The 24,502-nt window shown below is 47.8% G+C and overlaps 1 protein-coding gene across 2 annotated transcripts in view; it reads right to left on the reverse strand.

Annotated features, from left to right (window-relative positions):
• The window catches only part of CAMKK2 (calcium/calmodulin dependent protein kinase kinase 2), a 55,526-nt gene that overhangs the window by 7,128 nt on the left and 23,896 nt on the right, over nt 1-24,502 (reverse strand). Inside the window, exons 6-16 of one of the 2 annotated variants that reach the window (XM_061169136.1) lie at nt 23,482-23,615; nt 21,769-21,805; nt 16,380-16,401; nt 16,163-16,251; nt 14,822-15,021; nt 14,016-14,069; nt 11,695-11,768; nt 11,521-11,608; nt 10,261-10,389; nt 5,659-5,759; nt 5,078-5,120 (exon numbers count right to left, since the gene is read on the reverse strand). In XM_061169136.1, coding sequence (XP_061025119.1) covers nt 5,078-5,120; nt 5,659-5,759; nt 10,261-10,389; nt 11,521-11,608; nt 11,695-11,768; nt 14,016-14,069; nt 14,822-15,021; nt 16,163-16,251; nt 16,380-16,401; nt 21,769-21,805; nt 23,482-23,615 — 971 coding nt within the window. The remainder of the gene's footprint in view (nt 1-5,077; nt 5,121-5,658; nt 5,760-10,260; nt 10,390-11,520; nt 11,609-11,694; nt 11,769-14,015; nt 14,070-14,821; nt 15,022-16,162; nt 16,252-16,379; nt 16,402-21,768; nt 21,806-23,481; nt 23,616-24,502) is intronic. The other variant, XM_061169137.1, reaches the window with a different exon arrangement.

Consider the following 24,502-nt stretch of genomic DNA (forward strand, 5'->3'; position numbering starts at 1 on the left):
GGATTAAATGCTCCAACCAAAAGACACAGGCTTGCTGAATGGATACAAAAACAAGACCCATATATATGTTGTCTACAAGAGATCCACTTCAGACCTAGGGACACATACAGACTGAAAGTGAGGGGATGGAAAAAGATATTCCATGCAAATGGAAATCAAAAGAAAGCTGAGGTAGCAATCCTCATATCAGATAAAATAGACTTTAAAATAAAGAATGTTACAAGAGACAAGGAAGGACACTACATAATGATCAAGGGATCAATCCAAGAAGAAGATATAACAATTATAAATATATATGCACCCAACATAGGAGCACCTCAATACATAAGGCAACTGCTAACAGCTATAAAAGAGGAAATCGACAGTAACACAGTAATAGTGGGGGACTTTAACACCTCACTTACACCAATGGACAGATCATCCAAACAGAAAATTAATAAGGAAACACAAGCTTTAAATGACACAATAGACCAGATAGATTTAATTGATATTTATAGGACATTCCATCCAAAAACAGCAGATTACACTTTCTTCTCAAGTGCGCACGGAACATTCTCCAGGATAGATCACATCTTGGGTCACAAATCAAGCCTCAGTAAATTTAAGAAAACTGAAATCATATCAAGCATCTTTTCTGACCACAACGCTATGAGATTAGAAATGAATTACAGGGAAAAAAACGTAAAAAACACAGACACATGGAGGCTAAACAATACGTTACTAAATAACCAAGAGATCACTGAAGAAATCAAAGAGGAAATCAAAAAATACCTAGAGACAAATGACAATGAAAACACGATGATCCAAAACCTATGGGATGCAGCAAAAGCAGTTCTAAGAGGGAAGTTTATAGCTATACAAGCCTACCTCAAGAAACAAGAAATATCTCAAATAAAAAATCTAACATTACACCTAAAGGAACTAGAGAAAGAAGAGCAAACAAAATCCAAAGTTAGCAGAAGGAAAGAAATCATAAAGATCAGAGCAGAAATAAATGAAATAGAAACAAAGAAAACAATAGCAAAGATCAATAAAACTAAAAGCTGGTTCTTTGAGAAGATAAACAAAATTGATAAACCATTAGCCAGACTCATCAAGAAAAAGAGGGAGAGGACTCAAATCAATAAAATTAGAAATGAAAAAGGAGAAGTTACAACAGACACCGCAGAAATACAAAGCATCCTAAGAGACTACTACAAGCAACTCTATGCCAATAAAATGGAGAACCTGGAAGAAATGGACGAATTCTTAGAAAGGGATAACCTTCCAAGACTGAACCAGGAAGAAATAGAAAATATGAACAGACCAGTCACAAGTAATGAAATTGAAACTGTGATTAAAAATCTTCCAACAAACTAAAGTCCAGGACCAGATGACTTCACAGGTGAATTCTATCAAACATATAGAGAAGAGCTAACACCTATCCTTCTCAAACTCTTCCAAAAAATTGCAGAGGAAGGAATACTCCCAAACTCATTCTATGAGGCCACCATCACCCTGATACCAAAACCAGACAAAGATAGTACAAAAAAAGAAAATTACAGACCAATATCACTGATGAATATAGATGCAAAAATCCTCAACAAAATACAGCAAACAGAATCCAACAACACATTAAAAGGATCATACACCACGATCAAGTGGGATTTATCCCAGGGATGCAAGGATTCTTCAATATACGCAAATCAATCCATGTGATACACCATATTAACAAATTGAAGAATAAAAACCATATGATCATCTTAATAGATGCAGAAAAAAGCTTTTGACAAAATTCAACACCCATTTATGATAAAAACTCTCCAGAAAGTGGGCATAGAGGGAACCTACCTCAACATAATAAAGGCCATATACAACAAACCCACAGCAAACATCATTCTCAATGGTGGAAAACTGAAAGCATTTCCTCTAAGATCAGGAACAAGACAAGGATGTCCACTCTCACCACTATTATTCAACATAGTCTTGGAAGTCTCTAGCCACGGCAATCAGAGAAGAAAAAGAAATAAAAGGAATACAAATTGGAAAAGAAGAAGTAAAACTGTCACTGTTTGAAGATGACATGATACTATACATAGAGAATCCTAAAACTGCCACCAGAAAACTGCTAGAGCTAATCAATGAATTTGGTAAAGTTGCAGGATACAAAATTAATGCACAGAAATCTCTTGCATTCCTATACACTAATGATGAAAAATCTGAAAGAGAAATTATGGGAACACTCCCATTTACCACTGCAACAAAAAGAATAAAATACCTTGGAATAAACCTACCTAGGGAGACAAAAGACCTGTATGCAGAAAACTATAAGATAAGACACTGATGAAAGAAATTAAAGATGATACCAACAGATGGAGAGATATACCATGTTCTTGGATTGGAAGAATCAATATTGTGAAAGTAACTGTACTACCCAAAGCAATCTACAGATTCAATGCAACCCCTATCAAATTACCAATGGCATTTTTTACGGAACTAGAACAAATAATCTTAAAATTTGTATGGAGACACAAAAGACCCCGAATAGCCAAAGCGGTCTTGAGGGAAAAAACGGAGCTGGAGGAATCAGACTCCCTGACTTCAGACTATACTACAAAGCTACAGTAATCAAGACAATATGGTACTGGCACAAAAACAGAAACATAGATCAATGGAACAAGATAGAAAGCCCAGAGATAAACCCACGCACCTATGGTCAACTAATCTATGACAAAGGAGGCAAAGATATACAATGGAGAAAAGACAGTCTCTTCAATAAGTGGTGCTGGGAAAACTGGACAGCTACATGTAAAAGAATGAAATTAGAATACTCCCTAACACCATACACAAAAATAAACTCAAAATGGATTCAAGACCTAAATGTAAGACCGGACACTATAAAACTCTTAGAGGAAAACATAGGAAGAACACTCTTTGACATAAATCACAGCAAGATCTTTTTTGATCCACCCCCTAGAGTAATGGAAATAAAACCAAAAATAAACAAATGGGACCTAATGAAACTTCAAAGCTTTTGCACAGCAAAGGAAACCATAAACAAGACGAAAAGACAACCCTCAGAATGGGAGAAAATATTTGCAAACGAATCAACGGACAAAGGATTGATCTCCAAAATATATAAACAGCTCATGCAGCTCAATATTAAAGAAACAAACAACCCAATCCAAAAATGGGCAGAAGACCTAAATAGACATTTCTCCAAAGAAGACATACAGATGGCCAAGAAGCACATGAAAAGCTGCTCAACATCACTCATTATTAGAGAAATGCAAATCAAAACTACAATGAGGTATCACCTCACACCAGTTAGAATGGGCATCATCAGAAAATCTACAAACAACAAATGCTGGAGAGGGTGTGGAGAAAAGGGAACCCTCTTGCACTGTTGGTGGGAATGTAAATTGATACAGCCACTGTGGAGAACAGTATGGAGGTTCTTTAAAAAACTAAAAATAGAATTATCATATGATCTAGCAATCCCACTACTGGGCATATACCCAGAGAAAACCATAATTCAAAAAGACACATGCACCCCAATGTTCATTGCAGCACTATTTACAAAAGCCAAGTCATGGAAGCAACCTAAATGCCCATCGACAGACGAATGGTTAAAAAGTTGTGGTACATATATACAATGGAATATTACTCAGCCATAAAAAGGCACGAAATTGAGTCATTTGTTGAGACGTGGATGGATCTAGAGACTGTCATACAGAGTAAAGTCAGAAAGAGAAAAACAAATATCGTATATTAACGCATGTACGTGGAACCTAGAAAAATGGTACAGATGAACCGGTCTGCAGGGCAGAAGTTGAGACACAGATGTAGAGAACAAACGTATGGACACCAAGGGGGGAAAACCCCGGGGGGGTGGGGATGGTGGTGTGCTGAATTGGGCGATTGGGATTGACATGTATACACTGATGTGTATAAAATTGATGACTAATAAGAACCTGCTGTATAAAAATTAATAATTAAAAAAGAAAAAAAGGAATGAAGTTCTGACACATGCTACATCATAGATGAACCTTGAAAACATTACGCTGAGTGAAAGAAGCCAGACACAAAGGCCATATACTATATGATTCCATTTATATGAAATGTCCAGAATATGCAAATCTATAGAAATTGACAGTAGATTCGTGCTGGCTGGGGAACGGGGGAGTTGGGTGGTGAGAGGTAAGGGTACAGGGTTTTTTCTTGGGCTAATGGAAATGTTCTAAAACTGATTGTGGTGATGGTCGCACAACTTTGTGAATATATTAAAAACTATTGAATTATACACTCTAAATGGGTATGTGATTTATAGCTCAATAAAGCTGCTTTTAAAACTTAGAAATGGCTGCCTGGAGCTCCCAGCTGATAATGAGGTGGTGAGCTGGGCTCAGTGGGCAGAGTACTGGGACTGCTGTCCTGCCACAGGCACGGGGTGGGGGGCAAGTGGCAGCAGGGGTGCAAGTATTTGTCACCTCAGTCTTACGGGGACGAAAATTCTCATCTGTCCTGGGAGGTGCTGGGACTACTGAGCTGGGTATGTGTTTGGAGGAGTCTGGCTGACTGGTGAAAAGGTCTGGATCCTCCCCAGAGGCAGGGGACTCTCACAGTCATTTGCAACAGGCTGGAAGGGGACTTATTTTCTAGGTCTTAACCCATCAGAGAAGAAAGGGTGGATGCTGGAGAGCCCCAGGGGGGAGACCCCGAGCGCAGCATGCCCGATCTAGGCTCTGACAGTTGAACCAGAGCAGGGGCTGCCTCGGCTGTGACACAGCTTCAATGCCATTGACGTGCACTGAGCATACGTGGGTGCCTGACTAGGTCTAAGACCTGGGTGAGTTCACAGGCATTCCAGGTGGAGCGCCATGCACCCGCAGCCCCAGCCCACATGCACAACCCGCCATCGGGTCCAAGCCCCTGGATGCCCCTCGTTTTCTTCCTGGGTCCGGAGGCCCAAGGTGAGCCTGGGCACAGCAGCCTGGGCTGGAAGGAACGTCCGCCTGGGTGGGGATGCCCCGTGCTCTGCAGCTGCCCCCGCCCCCAGGCCCTGGCAGAGGCTAAGGCACAGGCAGGCAGGCGTTACCTTGGGCTCAGACAGGGGCTCACACTCCCTGGTTGGTTTTTTGCTGGAATCGCCAGAGGGGAGGGAAAAGGGAAGTGAGAAGGGACACTTGGGATCCACGGGATTCCTGTCCCCCACCCCAGAGACACTCAGACCCCGAACACCAGCTTCACGGAGCTGTTGCCAGGGCAATTAGAAGCAGGACACCACTCCGCCGTGAGACGTGGGGTCCCATGAGCGAGACTGGCCTTGCTCACCCATCACAGGGACAAAATCCCACCGTCAAGCATGCATGCTTTGGGGTCAAACAGCCTTTCTGATTGTCAACCACTCCCCATCCCCCGTTAAAGTGCAAGTCCCCCTGAGAAAGGTCAAACTTCCCTGTGGATCAGCTGTCAGCAAAGGAGGCGGGCTGAGTCCAGGGTGGGGCAAAACCAAAGCCAGTGGCTGCTCGGGTCTCCCCAGTGTGCCCAGTGGGGCTGGTCTGAGTCTTCCTGGACACGGCCGCTGCAGGGCTGGGCCCACACAGAGTCAGCTGGGCAGGCCTGCCCTGCGTTCAGCCTCCAGCTCCCCACCCGAGAGGAAGGCAGGTGGACACTCACATGAGCAGGTTTCCAGGCGCTGACAGCGAGCGCTCCTCCCGCCGGCTGCCCTCAAACGGGTTCCCGAAGGAGCGTTTTCGTATCATGGTCTTCACCAGGATCTGGAGGAAAGAAGAGGAGGCTCAGCCACCTGGGGGAGATTCCAGGCAACATCCTCCCTCGTGCCACTCCACGAGTCCCGTCTACCTCTTCCTTTCTCCCCATACCCCACCCCCCGCCGCCTGCCAGCTCCCAGGGCTTGTGGCTGATGGCAGGCCTTTGAGAGACACCCACCAGGGATACAGCAGCCAAAGCCATCACCAAGTCTCACTGGACTGCTCCTCAAATCTCCACTGCTCCCTGGCTGCCAACAAGATAAGGTCTAAACTCCTCAGTCTGACATTCAAGGCCTGGCATAAGCTAGTCTTGGCCTACTCAGCTGCCAGGGGACCCTGTGCTCCAGGAGAGCTGGCCTGTACTGTCTGTCCAGTACCCCTGGTACCATCTGTCTCACCTGAGCCATCACTGGACATGCCCTCCTGGCCCATCAACCTGTCTCATCTTCAAGGCCAGGCCTTTATTTTTGGTGAACGCCATCTACAACCAACCCAGCAAGTAACCAACTATTGCTTCCCAGGTATAATCCTGGGAGGGGGATGGGAGTCACTGCACTTTTAACTGAAATGTAATTCACACAGCATAAAATTCTCCATTTTAAAGTGTACAATTCAACGGTTTTTAGCATATTCACATCACCACTGTCTAATTTCAGAACATTTACATCACCCCGAAAAGAAACCCAGTACTACCCATTAGCAGTCAGTCCCCATTCCTCCTCCCCACCAGCCCCTGGCAACCACCAATCCACTTTCTGTCTCTATGGTTTGTCTATTCTCATTTCATATAAATGGAATCATTCAGTACGTGGCCTTTGGGGTCTGGCTTCTTTCACTCAGCATAATGTTTTCAAGGTCCATCCACGCTGCAGCACGAATCATTGCTTTATTCCTTTTTATGGCCTGGTAATAATCCTTTGTGTGTATATGCCACATTTTGTTTATTCATTCATCCTTTGGACTGTTTCCACTTCGGGGCTATTGTGACTAATGCTGCTATGAACAATTTGTGTACAAGTTTTTGTGTGGACACTTTGCACACAAAATGTTTTCGTTTCTCTTGGGTGTACACCTAGGAGTGGAATTCTTGGATCATTTGGTAACTCTAAGTTTAACATTTTTAGGAGCTGCCAGACTGTTTTCTGCAGTGGCTACACGGTTTTTTACAGTCCCACTAGCAATACAAAACGGTACCAGTGTCTCAGGGGGCTGCATTTTAGCTGAGGATGAGAAACATCTGTCCCAGTCTAAGGAGCTGAGGAAACATCCCAGGACACTGAGAGTGGCCAGTCCGCGGGCCGGTGTGGTGTGAGGGCAAGAGAGGTCAGAGGTCCCGAAAGTCCTTTTAAGTCTGAGAGGCACTGGGAGCTGGCACGTCCACTGTCGTGAGTGGGAACGCTTTGGTGTCCCCCACCCCGTCCACCCTAAGACAGACGGGGTCCGCAGCTTGGCTGGGAAACACCTGCCAGAGGAGGGGATCTTGGGGGAAAAGGTAACATCCCTCCATCACGTCCCTCAGCCACTGCTCAGCTTCCCTCCTCTGCCTTCCAGTCTTCCCTTCGGCCCATCCTTTCTGAAACCCAGATCTGATTCCCTTCCTCCCTGACTTGGTATCTCTCACCCATAGGAGTTTGGAACTTATCCTGTTACCAGCCAGGGAGTCATGGAAGGTTCATGGTGATGCTTTTGGCTGCTGTATTTCATGAAGGAATTTTCAAGGAAGTGGCCTCAACACCCTGTAAGGCTCTGGCCTCCTTCCAAGCAGAGCATGATGCCTCTTCAAGCTGTTTCATGTACTGACTGAACTTGTGGATTTTTTTTTTTAAAGGGTTTGCTGCTAAAAAGGAAAAAAAAAAGTGTTTAAAAAACCACTGAAAGGTGGAAACACCCAAATGTCCATCAACTGATGAATGGATAAACAAAATGTGCTCTAGCCATACAATGGAATACTTTTCAGCCCTAAAAAGGAATGACTGGCTACAATGTGGATGAACCTTGAAAACATGATGCTGAATGAAAGAAACCAAACACAAAAAATCACATACTGTATGATTCCATTTATATGAAATGTCCAGAATAGGCAAATCTATAGAGACAGAAAACAGACTAATGGATGTCAGGGGCTGGGGGGAGGGGAGAACAGAGAGTGTGCGCTACCGGGGACGGGGTTTCTTTTGGGATGATGAAAATGTTTCAGAACTACAGAGGTGATGGTTGCACAATATTGTAAATGTACTAAATGCCACTGTATTGTTCACTTTAAGTGGTTAATTTTATGTCACATAAATTCTACCTCAATTTAAAAAAAAAAAAAGAAAGAAAAGAGAAACGCTGAGCTAGAGAATGAAGGCCATGCCCCTTGGCAAGCACTCAAGGTCCCTCCCTTGCCAAGGCCCGAGCTCTGTGCTTCCTGGAACACACGGGCCTGTTTCCTCTGAACCTTTGCAGGCACCATTCCTCCCGGTGAGACTGGCCTTCCCAGTCCTCAGGACCCAGCGAGAGGGGCTCCTACCCTGTGGGGCCTCCCACTCCAGCTCCTCTCCCTGCTGGCCTGTCACCGTGTGACGGCACAAGGGGGTGATTCTTTCTTTCCAGATCCATCTTCCTTATGAGGCCGGGAGCCCCATGAGGGCTGGCACTGTCCCTTGCTCACCTCTGTAACCCCGTGCCCGGCACACCCCGGGTGCCAGGAGGGGGCCTGGACCTCCCCGCTCCAGCCCCTCCTTCTCAGACAGCTGCTGAAGCCCTCACTTCCTCCCTGCCCCCCACAGTCCATTCTCCACGTGGGCCTTCCCAAGGCCAATACTGATCGTGCCGCTCTCCTGAATCAAACCTCTTGGGACCAAGATTTAAACCTCTGCTGTGGCCTCAGGACTTGTATGGTCTGGCCCCACCTCCCGTCCAGCCTCACGCCGCCCTCCCTTCTTTGCCCTGCTTCAGCCACCCTGGCTTTCTTGAGGTTTCTCACGGACATGATCCCACCAGAGGATCACTGCGTTCGCTGTTCCCTTTTCCAGGAATGCCCTTGCCCTTTACCCTCTCTTGGCCTGATTAACACCCCGCCATCCTCTCAGCGTGCATCTTCCAGGAGGCCTCCTCTAACCCATCACCTGGGCTGCATTCCCCTCTTAGGCGTACCCCTCGCAGCCCCTCTGTTACTTGCATAATTTATTTGTTGGTTCTTTGCCCAGCGTCTGCAGGCGCCATGTTGGTTGTATTCATCTCTGTATCCCCTGCTCCCAACACAGGCCTGGAGAAACCACTCAGTGTTCAAGAAGTGTTTCCTGAATAATCAATGCCTATTTCAGACCTCTAGGGTCAGATGCCTTCTCCCCAGAATATCCACAACCAGGAACAGAATAACCCAGGGTGGACGCTGGGAGCCCGAGGTCAGCTGCCTCCCCCACGGCAGGCTCAGGACGTGGGTGCAGCGGGTGGATGAGAAGGAGGGGGTGTGTGTGGGTGAGTGTTCAACAGCGAAGACCATGCAGAGGCCCCTGGTCGGGGAGGAGGAGGAAGACGTGAATGGATGCCCCACCCGGGGGCTCAGGTTTTGGAGGGAGAGAGAAAGTATGTGGGGAAGCAGAGGATGAGGTGCAAAGCTGGGAGCGAAGGAGCCAGCACTGGGGGCTCCTAAGGGGGTGGTCATTCGAGGCTGGACACGGCAAAGCCTCCCCTCCCAGAGCCCAGGGCGCTGCCTGCCTGCTGGGGCTGGTGCTGGCCAAACACACCCGGGACTCCGAGGTGGCCATGGTGGGGCAGCCCACCAGATGCTGCCCCTAGGACTGCGGCCTGGGCCCCAGGGCCCTGAGGGTCCTGGTCTCCCTCCTGGAGCCACACACCCTCTGGGCAGAGGCTTGGCAAGTGGGTGATTCCCTGAGTCTTCGAGGTTAGGCCTGAGGACTCCAATTCTAGCTCCTTCTTCCTGGGTCAGGACCCAAATGTAAGGCCATAAAAGGGGTCCCAGTGGCTCCTGAGCAAACGCCCACCCTCAGAAGTCAGGAAGAGCTTTCTGAGGCACGGGAAGTGGGGGCCCTGCCTCTAGCCCTGGCAGCTGCCCACAGGGCAGAGATGAGACGAGCTCAGTCATCTGCTCTGGGGACTGAAGACCCAGCCAGTGGGGAGCCCGTCTTGGAGACCTTGGCTCCAGCTGCCATCCTGGGCACCTGCCCTGGTCCTTCCCCTCCTCCTGTTCCCCTGACACGCTCTGAAAGCAGGAAATCCAGAAGGGGCAGTACAATCCTTAGAGAGGGGCTATCCCTGTCTACAGTAACCTCGGACCTGGCTGTAGACAGAGCTCACACTAGAAGATGCAGGGGCCACCTGGCCTGATGTGTGACCAAGGCCCAGAGGCTGGGAGCTGTAGGTGAGGGGCAGACCCGGCCATCCCCTGACGTTCAGGCCCAACGTCTACCTCTTAGTCGCCCGCCCACGTCCCAGCTCATCCTCGCTGGCCTGCCGCGGGCTCTCTGTCCCTGCTCTCAGGCAGTGGTTTGCCCCACCTTACCACGGTTGCCAGGCTGGGTATGTGTTTGACCGAATTCTCCACCTCCTCTTCTGTCACCTCGACCAGCGTGCAGTTCTCATCCTCCGATGGCAGCGGCTCCGCCCCGTGCCTCGTGACCCAGGGGTGCAGCTTCAACGAATGACAGGAGGGGTGAGGGGCGGGCACAATTGGCTCCCAGGAACCCTGCCTATGAGCGGAGCCAGGGAGGGGACGCGGGAGGGGAGAGGCAGTGGCCTGAGGTCAGGCATGCAAGAGAGCAGGCAAGCCAGGCAGAGGCTGGGGGGCGAGCGAGGTGGGAGGAAATGTGAAACAGACAAAGGACAGAGAATGGGAGGGAGCTACGAGGCCAGAACGTGAGCCGGGCTGGATTCTCCATCTGGCCCCAGGTCTCGGCAGAAGTGCCTGGAATTCGCCATCTGCGTTGCACGGTTGTCTGAGGAGCACCCATCACTCCTCAGCAACTCTCCCTGATGCCTGGAAGGCTCAGCTCAGAGCAGGCAGCATCCTCCCCATTTCACAGAAAGGGAAACAGAGGCATGGGGTGGCACAGGGAGAAGGACACAATCAGGAGAGGACCCAGGCAGAGGTCTGCCCCCCAACCACTTGCCCCTGGGGTCCAAGCCCTTATCTGTAACCTTCTGGGCTGCCCCCTCTTCAACTGCTAGTTAGCTGAGGTGCCTAGGAGTTCCCGAAGCAAATCTCTAGATTTCTTAAAGATCCATGTGTGTGCACGTGGCATTGGCAGGGTTGTAGGGGGTGGATAGGGATTTCTTCTAACAGTGCTTTCTGCAACAGAGTGGAATTCAGCAGGCCGGGGTCAGAGGTGGGGGGTCAAATTGCTCACTAACTTCCTCCCACCCCAACTGTACTTTCTCAAAGGGACAGGCAGGGTCTAAGAAAAGACCCCAGGATTTCAGCAGCCACACAGTGGAGCACACAGAAACCTGGTCTGGTCCGGTCTAGGGAGGGTGGATGCCATCACCCCAAGCCAATTGGAGCAAGTGCTAGCTCCTCGGCTGGCTCCTCGGCTGGCACTTCCACAATCACAGTGAACACGAGTCCCAAATCCTCCCCCACAAGCCCCCAGCACCCCAGAGGCCCCAGGACATGGGAGGGCAGTGGTGCCAAGAAGGACGCAGTGCTGTAAACAGAGGGGCGTGGGGCCTGACCGAGGCAGGGTTGAGCCAGACAATTCCAAGCAGAGGACACAGGCTGAGCCTCCAGCACACGCCCCAAGGGGCAGCAGCGGCCCCCAGGTACCTTGATCTCAGGCACCACGATCCTCGACTCGGGGTTCTTGTCCAACATGCGGGTGATCAGGTCCTTCAAGTCCTCGGCTATGTCAGGCCTGGGGATGGGAGATACATCAGGGGTGGAGGACGTCACCAAGGGCTCGGAGAGGAAGGCGACTTGGGGTTGATGGACAATACTCACTGATCTGGAAATTCCAGGGCCTGACTCTTGATCTTACTGTGTAAACACATGATCCGCTCATCCATGAATGGGCACTGCGAAGACAGGTCAGGGACAGGGTGGCCGTCAATGGCTGGCACATCTGTCCTGCAAGGGCAGGCAGCATTCCACATGGGTTGCAGCAGAGAAAGAAACAGCCCAGTGGCCCAATCCAGGGACAAAGCAGATCCCATTCCCCAAAGATCTAAAAGGACCAGGACTGTCTTTCCAGAAGGGCTGGAGCCTTCCTAACCACACTGGCTTTCCTCTGTAGCTGTGCTTTAACTTACCAACTTATACAAAAGCAAACATTCTTTTCACCCACCTGCCAGTTGAACAATAATAATAATACAAAGAACAATACAAAAGACAAAGCAGCAGCAGCTGTGATTTGTGAGGGCTTAGCCTGGACCAGGCCCTGTACTGAGGTTTCTCAGCACCAACATTTCATTTGGCTGTTACCTCTGCCCGGAATGTTCTTCCCACCAACATCTGCGTGGCTTGTTTTCTCCCATCCTTCAGGTGTCTGATCAAAGCTCACCCGCTCAGGGGGGCCTTCCGGAGCTCCTGTCTAAAACAGACACCCCCTCCACCTCCATGTGATTTCTCATCATAGCACCTCCCCCTGACATTATATTACATATGTATTTGGGGACTTCCCTGGCGGTCCAGTGGTTAGGATTCCGCGCTTCCACTGCAGGGGACACAGGTTCGATCCCTGGTTGGGGAACTAAGATCCGCATATCACATGGTGCGGCCAAAAAAAAAAAAAAGAGAGGGTAGGAGGGAGGGAGACGCAAGAAGAAAGAGATATGGGGATATATGTATATGTACAGCTGATTCACTTTGTTATAAAGCAGAAACTAACACGCCATTGTAAAGCAATTATACTCCAATAAAGACGTTAAAAAAAAAAGAAAAAGTATTTGTTCACTGTTTAACTCCTGCACAGGAACATCAGCTCCAAGAGGACAGAGATTTTTGTCTGTCTTGCTCACTGCTGACACCCAGTGCCCAGGAACATCCCTGGCACGAAGTACGGGCTCAGTAAATACCTGCTGAATTAATGAATGCTTGAATTATTTCTGTTGATCCTCTCAGAAGCCATAAAAAATAGTAAATATTATTCTCATTTTACAGACGAGAAAAAAACAAGCTCAGAGAGGTGCCGTGTCCTGGGAAGCACAAAGCCTAGAGCAGGCTGACTCTGAAGCCCATTCATGCACCACCTCCTGGGTGACGAGTTGATGCTTTCGCTTGGTGGAGGGCGTGACCCAGGAGGAGCTCAGGGATTGTGCTGGAAAAAGAAACCTTTATGCGGGGTGCTCAGAAGGTTGGAAGAGGTCACAGAAAGTGACCTGGTCCACTCCTGTCCAAGGAAAATGATTTCATTAAGAGCAGTAACAAGATAAGAGTTTGGATTGTGCAGGTGTATCAATTTGACAGAACTCATTAAATAGTACACTTAAGATCTGCATGTTCCATGATATGTAAATTTTACCCCAAAAGAAAAAAATGAAAACCACCAATAGTGAGCTCTAGCTAATGACTGCACTCTGAAGCATATGTAAGGAGGTACAATTCTTAACAACTTGGCTATATGATTGAAAATTTTCTCATCAAATGTTGGGTGGGGGGAGGAGATTATAAACTCCTTTACTTCCTCATGGGACTAGTTTCTTAAGCTTTCCTCAATAGGAGTACAAGCTCATGAAAAGGAATAATCCTCACTTTTATTGCTCACATAATCAATCTGAACTTCAGAGTTTAAAATAGAAGCCCCTAAATGTCAGTTATATAAAAACAACAAAAGAACAACAACAGAAAGAAGACAAAACAGCACTCCCTAAATCAATAATGCCAAACGGGTTTTAACTTCCATTCCAATTCTATTCCTCCAACAACAGCTTCTAGGAACACTGTTGAGAAGAACATCAAAGCAGTACCAGGCTCAGGAAGAAAGAGTGCAGTTATTGATTAGTGATGCCTATCTCCAGTTTAGGAGAGGGTAGAGGTGGCATATTTGCTGTCCTTGCCCTAAATTCATCAACTACTGTATTTACAACCTCTAGAGCCTCTGCCAATCCTTCTGTTTTAACAGCTCGTTTTTTCACACATATGGCTACCATATACAACTATGTATATTTGGGAAGGCATCTTTTTTCATATTCAGATCTAATTGTGGAAATAAAATGAAATAACTTTTTAAGTGAATAAGTTCTATCTCCCTACAAGGAGAGATAATTATTAATCCAAGGGGGCAACCCACAACACCCAGGATACAGGACACCCCACCCTGTTACCTGGCCAAACACAAAGCAGTACAGCGTCACACCCATGGCCCAAACATCCAGTGCCTGCAAGACAAAGAGCTCCGAGTGAGGGGCCAAGGGGCAGTAAAGGGCATCTAATGCTTTCACCTGTCCAGCATCCAATCCTTCAGCTTTTCTTTGGGGAACCACCTCTTCTTGACTGCTCAGTCCATGGGAGTTTGGGCAGGCCTATTCCTGCTCCCCAAACCCCATGCCTCTGGGTGGGCACATGACCCAGGCCTGGCCAATGAATGAGAGCAACACTTCCCCCAGGCACAGTGATTGGTTCAAGGATGGGCACATGACCCACACTGGGCCAATCAGAGCCAATCTCAGGATTTTCACTGGCGCTCTTCATTAAAAAAAAAGCTCTTTCTATTGAGGCTGGTAAACTGGTAGAAAGTAGTCTGGAGCTGCTGATGACCATCCACCCGGGGAGGAAACCAATTCAGGAAAACAGAGCTGAGGGGACTTCCCTGGTGGTCCAGTGGTTAAGACTCCACGCTTCCACTGCAGGGGGCACAGTTTCATCCCTGGCCGGGGAAGTAAGATCCTGCATGCCACGTGGTGCAGACAAAATTTTTTTTAAAAAAAGGAAAACAGAGCTCAGAGATGGAGAGATGATTCATCTTTGAATCCCTGTATCTAGCCAAGCCTGAAAACAAACACACCCCGCTCCTCATTCACATGGTCCAATGGATTCACTGTTTAAGCCAGTGAGTTGGGTTTTTGTCACTTACAGCTGAAAGGACCATAACACAGGCAGAATTCCTCACTGCAGGCAGGGCCAAACCTACCTTCCCAGAGAAGATCTTCCGGGTCTCCGAGAGCGACTCGGGCGCCATGAAGGCGGGAGTGCCCACGGTGTTAGAGAGGAGGGCGTCGCTGCCCTTGAACTCGTTGCTCACGCCAAAGTCCGCAATCTTGACGTGCCCATCTTCTCCAACCAGCAGGTTGGAAGGTTTGATGTCCCGGTGGATGATCTTCTGGTAGTGTACTGGGGGCGGGATGGGAGAGAGGGGGGCAGGAAAACCACGTGAGGAGCTCCATGTGGCCCACACAGCGCAGAGACACAGGCAGGAGCCTCTCTGTTCTCCCAGGGTCCCAGGCCCTTCCCAGCCTTCCCCTCTCAAACCTGCTGAACACCCACAGCTCTGAAAGATAAGGGGAGTGTCTCTAAGGAAGTTGTTCCATCCTCCAAAGTGAGGAGTGAAACACTGACTGCCAACAGCAATTGGTAACTGCCTGCTACAGTCTAAGTCATGTGTGCATGGAGAGTTTTTGCTGAGCTTGGCTCCCAGCTAGAAGCCTCAAGACTTGTGACAAACATCTTTTCATTTACTAATGCCACCACTCAACCTGAACACCAAACCAGCAATGACTGGAGCAGGTCAATTTGAAGTGTGAAGCACAACAGGACTGAGGACTTGGCTAACTGTTCCTGCCTGGATGTCAGCTCATGGGAGAGGACAGTCCTATGGTTTGGAAGACCCAACGGCATTTCTGGGGTGATGATGATGAAGATGATGATGATGATGATGATGGTGATGATGGTGATGATGAAATGATATTGGTAATAGGAGCAGCAGCTGACTTTGCTGAATGCCCAGTCTGAGGCCTTGCCCTGTGTTAAGTGCTTCCCATTCACCCCATTTCAATCTCACAACAATCCTATGTAATAGGCAAAGGGTATGAGTCAACATGTTTAACAACCAGAAGCAGAAAGGACACCCTGCCAGTCAATACTACTGATGTCCTGGCTGATTTCAGACCTGGCAAGAGATATTTTATTCCCATTTTACAGATGAGGAACTAAGGTTCCAGGAGATTAACAGGATCCCAAGGTTGTTGGGAATAAGGGAAGATGCAGGGCACTTAACAGTGCCTGGGACACATAGGAAGTGCTAGATAAACAGTCACTAACACTATTGCTCTTAATTTTTCTGTATGGCAGGAAGAAGGGTTTCTGCTCGCAGGGGGCATGGCCCCAGCAGGTCTCTCTGCAGCTCAGACAGTTCTTTTTTCCCGCACACCTCCCTGTGCTCCAGGAGGGAAATAAGAAACCCTCCACTTTCCATCCACTACCTGGGAATGCTAAGCACCCCCTGGGTGAGAGTCCTCCCACAGGCCCCACTTACAGTACTCGATGCCTTTGATCAGATCCTGGAAATAGAAACGGGCCTGGTCTTCAGAGAGCGGTTTGAGGGTGGGCACTTCCATCACAGGCCTGAAAAGTCGATACATGCATGAAAAGCAAACCAGACACGCTGGCCTTTGCCCTCTCTCACCACCTCACTCAGCTTTGCAGCTCAAGAAGCTTCGAGCATCACACCTGCTGGGAATGGGGACACTCACCCTTGGTTGACCAGTTCAAACACTGTAGGATAGAGAAGGGGGTGAATGGTTACACTGGGAATTTGGAAATCCATCTTCCTCCCCCTCCTCCCCAACTCCCAACCACCCCTAGAAACACCAAGAAGCACTGAAACTAACATTGGGGCTGGGGTGAGGAACAGTCCACTGAACCAAAACCATGGAAGGTTCTGCTTTTCTAAGTTCCCATGAGGAGGCTAGGGGTCAGAGATTTCTGGTATCCCTGGGACCCCAGCCCGGCTGTACTTCTAGTCCTCAAACAGCTGAGGACCCTTCACCAGAGAAAACAAAGCAGGAAGACCCGAGACAGGTGGGGGCGGCTCCTGGACTCCTTTCATCTCCCTCTCATACCTGGGGGGTGGGGGCGACTCCCAGGGATCTAACTGATGCTGAACTGTGTCCTCTCACTCACACCCAGGTCCTGAGCCACCTTATGCCAAAGAACAGGTCTAAGGGGACACAACCCAAACGTCAATTTACTTAGGCACAAAGAAGTAGCCCTAGGGGACTTCTGAACTCTAGCAAAGTTTCAATTCAAGAAACAGCAAGAACAGGTATCGATGACCCCTCTCACATTTTCCAAGCTGCCAGGCTACATCAAGAATTGTTGGATAGGACTTCCCTGGTGGTGCAGTGGTTAAGAATCCGCCTGCCAATGCAGGGGACACGGGTTCGATCCCTGGTCCGGGAAGATCTCATATGCCACGGAGCAACTAAGCCCGTGTGCCACAACTACTGAGCCCGCATGCTGCAACTACTGATGTCCGTGTGCCTAGAGCCCGTGCTCTGCAACAAGAGAAGCCACCACAATGAGAAGCCCGCGCACCACAACAAAGACTCAACGCAGCCAAAAATAAATAAATAAATAAATAAAAAGGGTAACATTGTTCCAACTCTTCAGCACTCTGTGGTCAGCTGGCCCTCAAACCCTTTCCTGTGACTCTCAATCCAAACCAAGACTTGGAGCTAGAGGTGGGGGATGGAGATCTCCCCACCACCTCAAAGGCCAACTCATCCTATTCCTCCTAAACGGGCCCTTCTTGACTCACAATCACGTGCAACACACAAATGCCTCACTCCCTGCCAGCTTCCTCCCAGCCCTGTGTATGTGGGGACCGCCCCCCAACCATCAAGTATTACATAAATCATATTCAGGGAATGCACAGTTTTTTTGTTGTTGGGGGGGTGGGTTATTTTTGGCATTTCTAAAAGTTGAGGTGAAATTTTCAGAAGATTAAACTATTTTAAAATGCATGATTCAGTGGCATTTAGTATTCCACTGCCTCCAGTGAAAGCATCGCCTCTATCTAGTTCCAGAACATTTTCAGCCCCTAAAAAGAAACTCTGTGCCTCCCCCTAGCCCCTGGCAACCAGTAATCCGCTTTCTGTTTCCATAGATTTGCCTATTCTGTACATTTCATATACGTGGGCTCATACAATATGCAACCTTTGGTAACTGGTTTTTTCACATAGCATGTTTTCAAGGTTCATCCATGTTGTAGCATGTATCAGTACTTTGTTCCTTTTTATGGCTGTATAATATTCCATGGTGTGGATATGCCACATTTTGTTTATCTATTCATCAACTGATGGACATTTAGGTTATTTCCACATTTTGACTATTATGAATAATGCTGCTATGAACATTCATGTTAAGTATTTGTGTGGCTATCTGTTTTCAGTTCTTTGGGGTATATACTTAGGAGTGGAATTGCTGGGTCATGTGGTGTAGTTATTTTAATTTTGTTCTGGTTGTACAAATATAACTGGGAATATGAAGCTGTACCTTAGGAAATGAAAAAACAGCACAGTGGATTTCAAAATCCAGTGGAGAATGACTTTGGAATTGTCTGTTTTCTGGAAGCATCTACCCACATTGGAGCTTCTTATGGAAGAAGGGTTGTTTCAAAGCTTGTCCAAGGGCTGAGGTGGCCAAGGGGAAAGAGCCGGCTCCTCAGACAAAAAGAGGGCTTAAAGGTTCTGACCTGAAAAGGAACTTAACTCCCCCAGGGCCCCACCCTGTTTTCACATTCATCAACCAGTGTTGGCCAAACCCTAGTTAGGGGAAATCTGCTGTGGCTTCAGGCTGTGGTTAGAAGCAAAAGTAATGGTGCTGAAGGTAAGGCTTCCACCGACAGGAGCGCTGGTCCCCTCAGCTCTCGCTTTCCCACCTTGGTTATGTAAACTTAACTTTCAAGAGCTGCTTCATGAATTTCTGTGCTTCCTCCCAAGCACTATAACTCGGTTGGCATGAGGGAAGCTGGCCTGTTGAAACAGGTCTATTTTCAGTCACTTACAGTTTAACCGCTCCTGGAGGCGAGCAGTGGTGGAAAGTTTTTAACCCCAAGAAATACCAGTCGTATTCTCTACCCTTTGAGGGTCAGGCCTGCAGTTGCAGAACGCTTGCTGATACCTGCAACCTGGCTTCACACACTGCCCTGTCTGTCCTCACCACACACAGCTGTGGCTGGAAACTAAAAAATAACAGTGTCGGGATTTTTTCAAAACCGCTGGAATCACATACCAAAATCGCATGGCTCCTTCCCACACTGCCACCTCAAGAAGTAACAAACTCTGTCCATGAAGCTGCCTGGTCCAAATGGCTTAGGAAACTCTTCTTTGAGGCTTGGGTCACGTTCATAACACACTCATTAGACTCCTTGGCTCAAAACCCTCAAGGGGCTCCCTTCTTGCTCAGAGTAAAAGGCAAAGTTTTACAATGGTGTGAAATGTCCTCTGCCATCTGGTCTCCACTGTCCTGCACAAATGTCACCTCAGTGAGGCATCTCGAGGAGCCACTCTGTTTCCCAATTCCCCAACCTGGAACTCCTGACTCCCGTGACCCTGCTCAGGTTAGCTTTTTCCCATGATACTGTCACCTTGGAAGCCTATGCCTAATACTTAGGTCTGAGTGTGTCTGTCCATCCTCACCAGAGCAATGAAGTGCCCTGAGGGAGCGGGGGTGGGGGGGTAGGGGTTGAGTTTCATTCCTTGAAGAACCTAGAACAGGGCCTGACAAACTGTAATGTTTGTTGAAAGAACAACCCATCTCCTCAGAAACAGCCCAAAGCCATTCGGTGTCAGGTCTGGGGCCCCAAGTGAGCAAATTATGCTGGGGATGCCATTCTGGGCCAAAAATTATCTTTTACATTTTATGATTTCTTCTATATTTCCCCAAACTTCACTCGTTTGCCTACCATGTTTATAACCTGGCCATATCTATATACCATGTAAACTATTGTTTATTTCACACTTTTCTTTAAATTGACTTAGTCTTAAAACTTTTAGCCTTATCCCAGGTAATAATATCCAGGAAATCATGAGTTTAGTGTGCTGGTTATAGTTTTTCCTATGCAATGATAAATTAAATCTAAAAATTTTTTTAAATGTTGGTCAATATACCACCTAAAATCGTCTCATATATTTAAAGTGGTGTTGGTACCACATTTTGAGAAATTATGACTCTGTGATGTTCATATTTTTATTATATGAATGTTTCACAATTTTTTAAAGTTATCATATCTGATGTTGTTTACTGTGTACCTTCTAAAATGTTTCTAAAGGAAGGTTTTTAAAGTTCTAAAATTGGAATATGGCCTGCACACTAGATGCTCTTAAGGAACTGGCATTAACTTTTCCAGGTGCAATAACGGGAGGATTATTGTGATCATGTAGGAGATGCAGGCCAAAATGTTTAGGGGCTGAAGTGTCAAGATGTCTGCTACTTTACTCTTGGGTGGTTCAGCAAAAAAATACAGAGAAATGGATGGGTGGGTGGCTAGACTGATAAAGCAAATATGACAAAAATTACTAACTGTTGAATCTGGGCGGTAGGTAAACAGGTACTCATCGTACTCTTCTTTCAACTTTAACATTTTTCATAATAAAAACCTGGGTGGGGGAGGTGATGAAAAATAAAATGTCCTAAGCAACAACAGCATCCTTGGAATTGAACCATGGCAACTACTTTAGGGGAAATTGAGCTCTGAGCTCTAGTTCCAAACCAGACCCATTATTTATGATTAACCACTCCCTGTGCAGCAAAGGATCACCCTGTGCTCATCCAGGAGACAGGCTGGGCTTGGCCCTGCCCATACCACTCATCTCCTTAATACCCCTCCCGGCTGTCATCTGTACCCGCGCGAAATGCATACCCAAGCCAGACAACAGTGGGACACGTGACCTGTTGATCACGCCTTCCTGGGCCTGAGAGTCTGCTGTCCAGCTTTGAATTAGTCCTGCACTTCCTTCCCTCATCAGTGCTTATGCTGGGAACTGACTGAGAACTGCCCCATGTCCTCATCATTTTTTAAAAACGAGGTCTCTGAGGACATACCTGAGTCCTTCCATTTCAGTGTGCAGGGCCCAGACCCTTCAATGGCCCCTCAAGGCTCCAAATGCCCCATCATGGCCTCCCAGGCCCTCCATCTTCATCCCCACCCCCTCTCCCTGGTTTTCTCTGCTGCAGCCACATTTTTCTCAAACACACTAAGCTCTCACCAGCCTTGGGGCCTTTGTACCTGCTGTTTCCTCTGCCTGGAATGCTCTTCCTCAGATGCAACAGAGCTGTGTCCTTGATATTCAGGTGCTAAATGGTCACCTCTTTTCTGCCATGGCCCCTCCATCTCTCTCTCACATCACCCTGTTTAATCTTCTTCAGAGTATCTATCTGAAGTTGATTATCTGCTTTATTTACAGTCATCCCTCGGAATCCATGGGGAATTGGTTCCAGGAACCCCCGTGGATACCAAAATCCACAGGTGCTCAAGTTCCTTATATGAAATGGTGTAGTATTTGCATATAACCTATGCACATCCTCCCCTATACTTTAAATCATCTCTAGATTACTTATAATATCTAATACAATATAAATGCTATGTAAATAGTTGCCAGTGCAATTTTACTTTTTGCAAATTCAAGTTTTACTTTTTGGAACATTCTGAAATTTTTTCTTTTTAATATTTTCGATCCACATTTGGTTGAATCTGCAGATGCAGAACCTGTGGACACGGAGGGCCGACTGTAGTTGTTGACTATCTGTCTTCCCTGACTAGAATACCAGCTTCATAAGAGCAAGGGCCTCATCTTTCGTACTCATCACTGCATCCTTCATGCCTAGAATGGTGTCCAACACACAGTAGGTACTCAATAAATATCTGCAAATGGATGAATAGGACACCCAGATAAATTCCCAGCAAGAACTTCTTTCCACCTCCCGCTTTGAACCAGGGGTGCAGCCTTCTGTGTGGGGCCCAGTTGGAGTAGGAAAGGGTGGGAGATGCCAGGGGCAGGGGATGCCTGGAGAGCACCCCTGGGCTTTGGCAGGAGCAGCTGTCTGAGCAAGGGTGGCAGGAAGCAAGGGCTCTCTTACCCATGTACAGATGGTCCTCATTGGGGTCGTCCAGGACCTGTTGGCATAGCCACATGGAACAGGCCGGAGATGAGGAGCAGGAGAGAGGAAGAGGGAGAAAAGGTATGAGCAGGGAGGAAGCATCTCCACATGACTGCATTTGCCAATGCGAGGGCTGCGCTTTCCACTGTTTTTCCTAGTTAAGATGAAGGGCACAGGAAAAAACCCAGAGTGCATGATCCAAATGGCCATCTGGAAAATAAGCGTGTTCTAGCCAAATCCTCAAGGGTCCTAAATACCCAGAAAGGAGGTTATGAAAAGGAGGGGGCAGATGCCTCCCCTGGAAAATGTCTCAGCTTGAATAAGAATCCCACCTGTCTCCTAGGAGACGATGGACTGGTCATCAGGGTGAAAATTCAAATCCTGTCCCCATTCCCCCTGCCCTGGCAGGAAATGATGTCTCCCTGCCTGGAACTGCCACAGCACTTTCTTTCTCTCTTTTACAGCCTTCCTGCTTTCATTTTATCACTATTTCTATCTTCCTCTCTCCAAAGGGCAGGCACCATGTTGTATCCACCTTGGTTGCCTCCTTGGTGCCCTCTAATAGGACTAGGCACCTAGTAGGTGCTCAGGAAATGTCTGATGAATGAATGAACAGGCAAGCTGGCAAAGAGTCTTGTTGGGTGGGGAGCCCACACACCACAGGGCACAAGGGAAAAGGGAGATCCTGCCAGGACCCAGGCACATGCGCTAACCAAGTGCCCTTGGGCTTCCTCTAAGATGGCCGACTCAAGCATCAGTGAGTTGAAATTGTGAAACTCGGTGTGACAGGTGGAGATAGCCTGCAGCCACCATCTCTCTTCTTTTGGGAAGAAACAAAGACAGACTCCTTGACTAGACTGGTCCTCCCACCTCTTCCCATACCACACTCACCTTCCCTAGTCATCTAAGAGTCACAGGACAAGAGCCCTGAGAAAGGGATGCATCCTAGGCAGAGGCCTGGGACAGACAACCTGGAACCCTAAGCCCTGCCCTTTGAGGAAAAGTCAGACCCAGGCATTTGCCAACCTAGAGTTCTGTTATTTTTCTTTGAAAAAATCACTTACGTTAATGTGTAGGATTATTGTTGTTTTTAAATGAATTAAAAAATTGTTTAGCTTCTCAGTTTTAAATTCTAATGTGATAAATATTAATAAACATAACCCCCATAAGCAAAAGTTTTCTGCATTCTTCAATTATTTTTAAGAGCATAAAAGGGTCTTGAGACCAAAAAGTGTGAGAACTGCTGATCTAGAGCAGGGGTTGGCAAATTACAGCATACAGGCCAAATCTGGCCCTCCCCTGTTTCTGTAAGTAAAGTTTTATCGAAACACAGCCAGGCCCATTTGTTTACATGCAAATGGCTGCTTTTGTGCTACAACTACACATATGTATAGTACAAGGAGAACCAGCTCCAAAAAGAGAGAAACAGGTGAAGGGCAAGCCTCAGTATCCCTCTGAGCCTCAATTCCTTCGTCTATAAAATGGAAGTAATAGTCTAAGCGACGGGTGAGGATTACACAAAATAACAGGGTGAAGGCGCCTGGAGAAATAACTACCACTCAGCCCTGCAACAGGCTGTTTGATGTGATGTGGCTCTCCCTGGAAACCAGTGGTATGGCATTTTGATAATAACAGAGACAGGGCTGGACCATCACCATTCCTCCCTCTCTCCTCCGTGTCTCCCCACCTCACCTCCACCAGCTTCACCACGTTGGGGTGGTCCAGCTTCTTGAGGATGGCAATTTCCTGGTACACCTGCTCAATGGGGCCCCTGGGCTGGATGCAGCCCCTGGGGGCTGGCCGGGTCCCTCGGGGAGGGGGGCGACCTGGAGGAGACATGAACCATCCCAGAGTCAGGGCAAAGGACTTTCCTCTGCAGAGGGGGACTGTAGGCAGGACAAATGAAGTGGGGGGCTCTCAGAAGGGCTGGAATGGCTGATGCCACAGGGGGCTTTATTTACTTATTTATTTATTTTGGCTGCATTGGGTCTTCGATGCTGCACGCGGGCTTTCTCTAGTTGCAGCAAGCGGGAGCTACTCTTCTTTGCGGTGCACAGGCTTCTCACTGCAGTGGCTTCTCTTGTTGCAGAGCATGGGCTCTAGGCGCACAGGCTTCAGCAGTTGCAGCACGTGGGCCCAGTAGTTGCGGCACGCGGGCCCTAGAGCACGTGGGCTTCAGTAGATGTGGGGCACTGGCTCAGTAGTTGTGGGATCTTCCCGGAGCAGAGATCAAACCTGTGTCCCCTGCACTGGCAGGCAGATTCTTAATCACTGGGGCTTTAAAAGCCCCACCAGGGGCTTTAAACAGCCTTCTCTTCATCTGACGCCTCTGCTGCTGGAAACTAGTGACGCTGGAGACCCAGTCCCCTTGCCCAGCCTTCTGTTAATTCTCTCCTTCCTGTCCCATTCCCCAGGCCACAGTGAGAATCAAGAGTTCACTGAGGTACAAGGAAAAGAAGTCTGAGGTCTAGTTCAGCAATCTCAATATTCCCCTCTCTGGGGCTCGGTTTTCCCACTCCATAAGATGGACAAAAACATTATCCTTCACCTCCATAACCCATGGAAGTAGCAGAGATATAAAATAAAGTCCAGGATAGGAAAAGAAGTAAGAGCTGATGAGAGAAAAAACAAAGGACTTGCTTGGCCCTGCAGTGACTGATAGTCAAAAGGTCACAGTGATGGAAAGGTCCACAGTCAAAACACTTGCACTGCA

This window comes from Eubalaena glacialis, chromosome 15 (genome assembly GCF_028564815.1).
Source record: "Eubalaena glacialis isolate mEubGla1 chromosome 15, mEubGla1.1.hap2.+ XY, whole genome shotgun sequence".
In the NCBI taxonomy this organism is placed as follows: Eukaryota; Metazoa; Chordata; class Mammalia; order Artiodactyla; family Balaenidae; genus Eubalaena; species Eubalaena glacialis.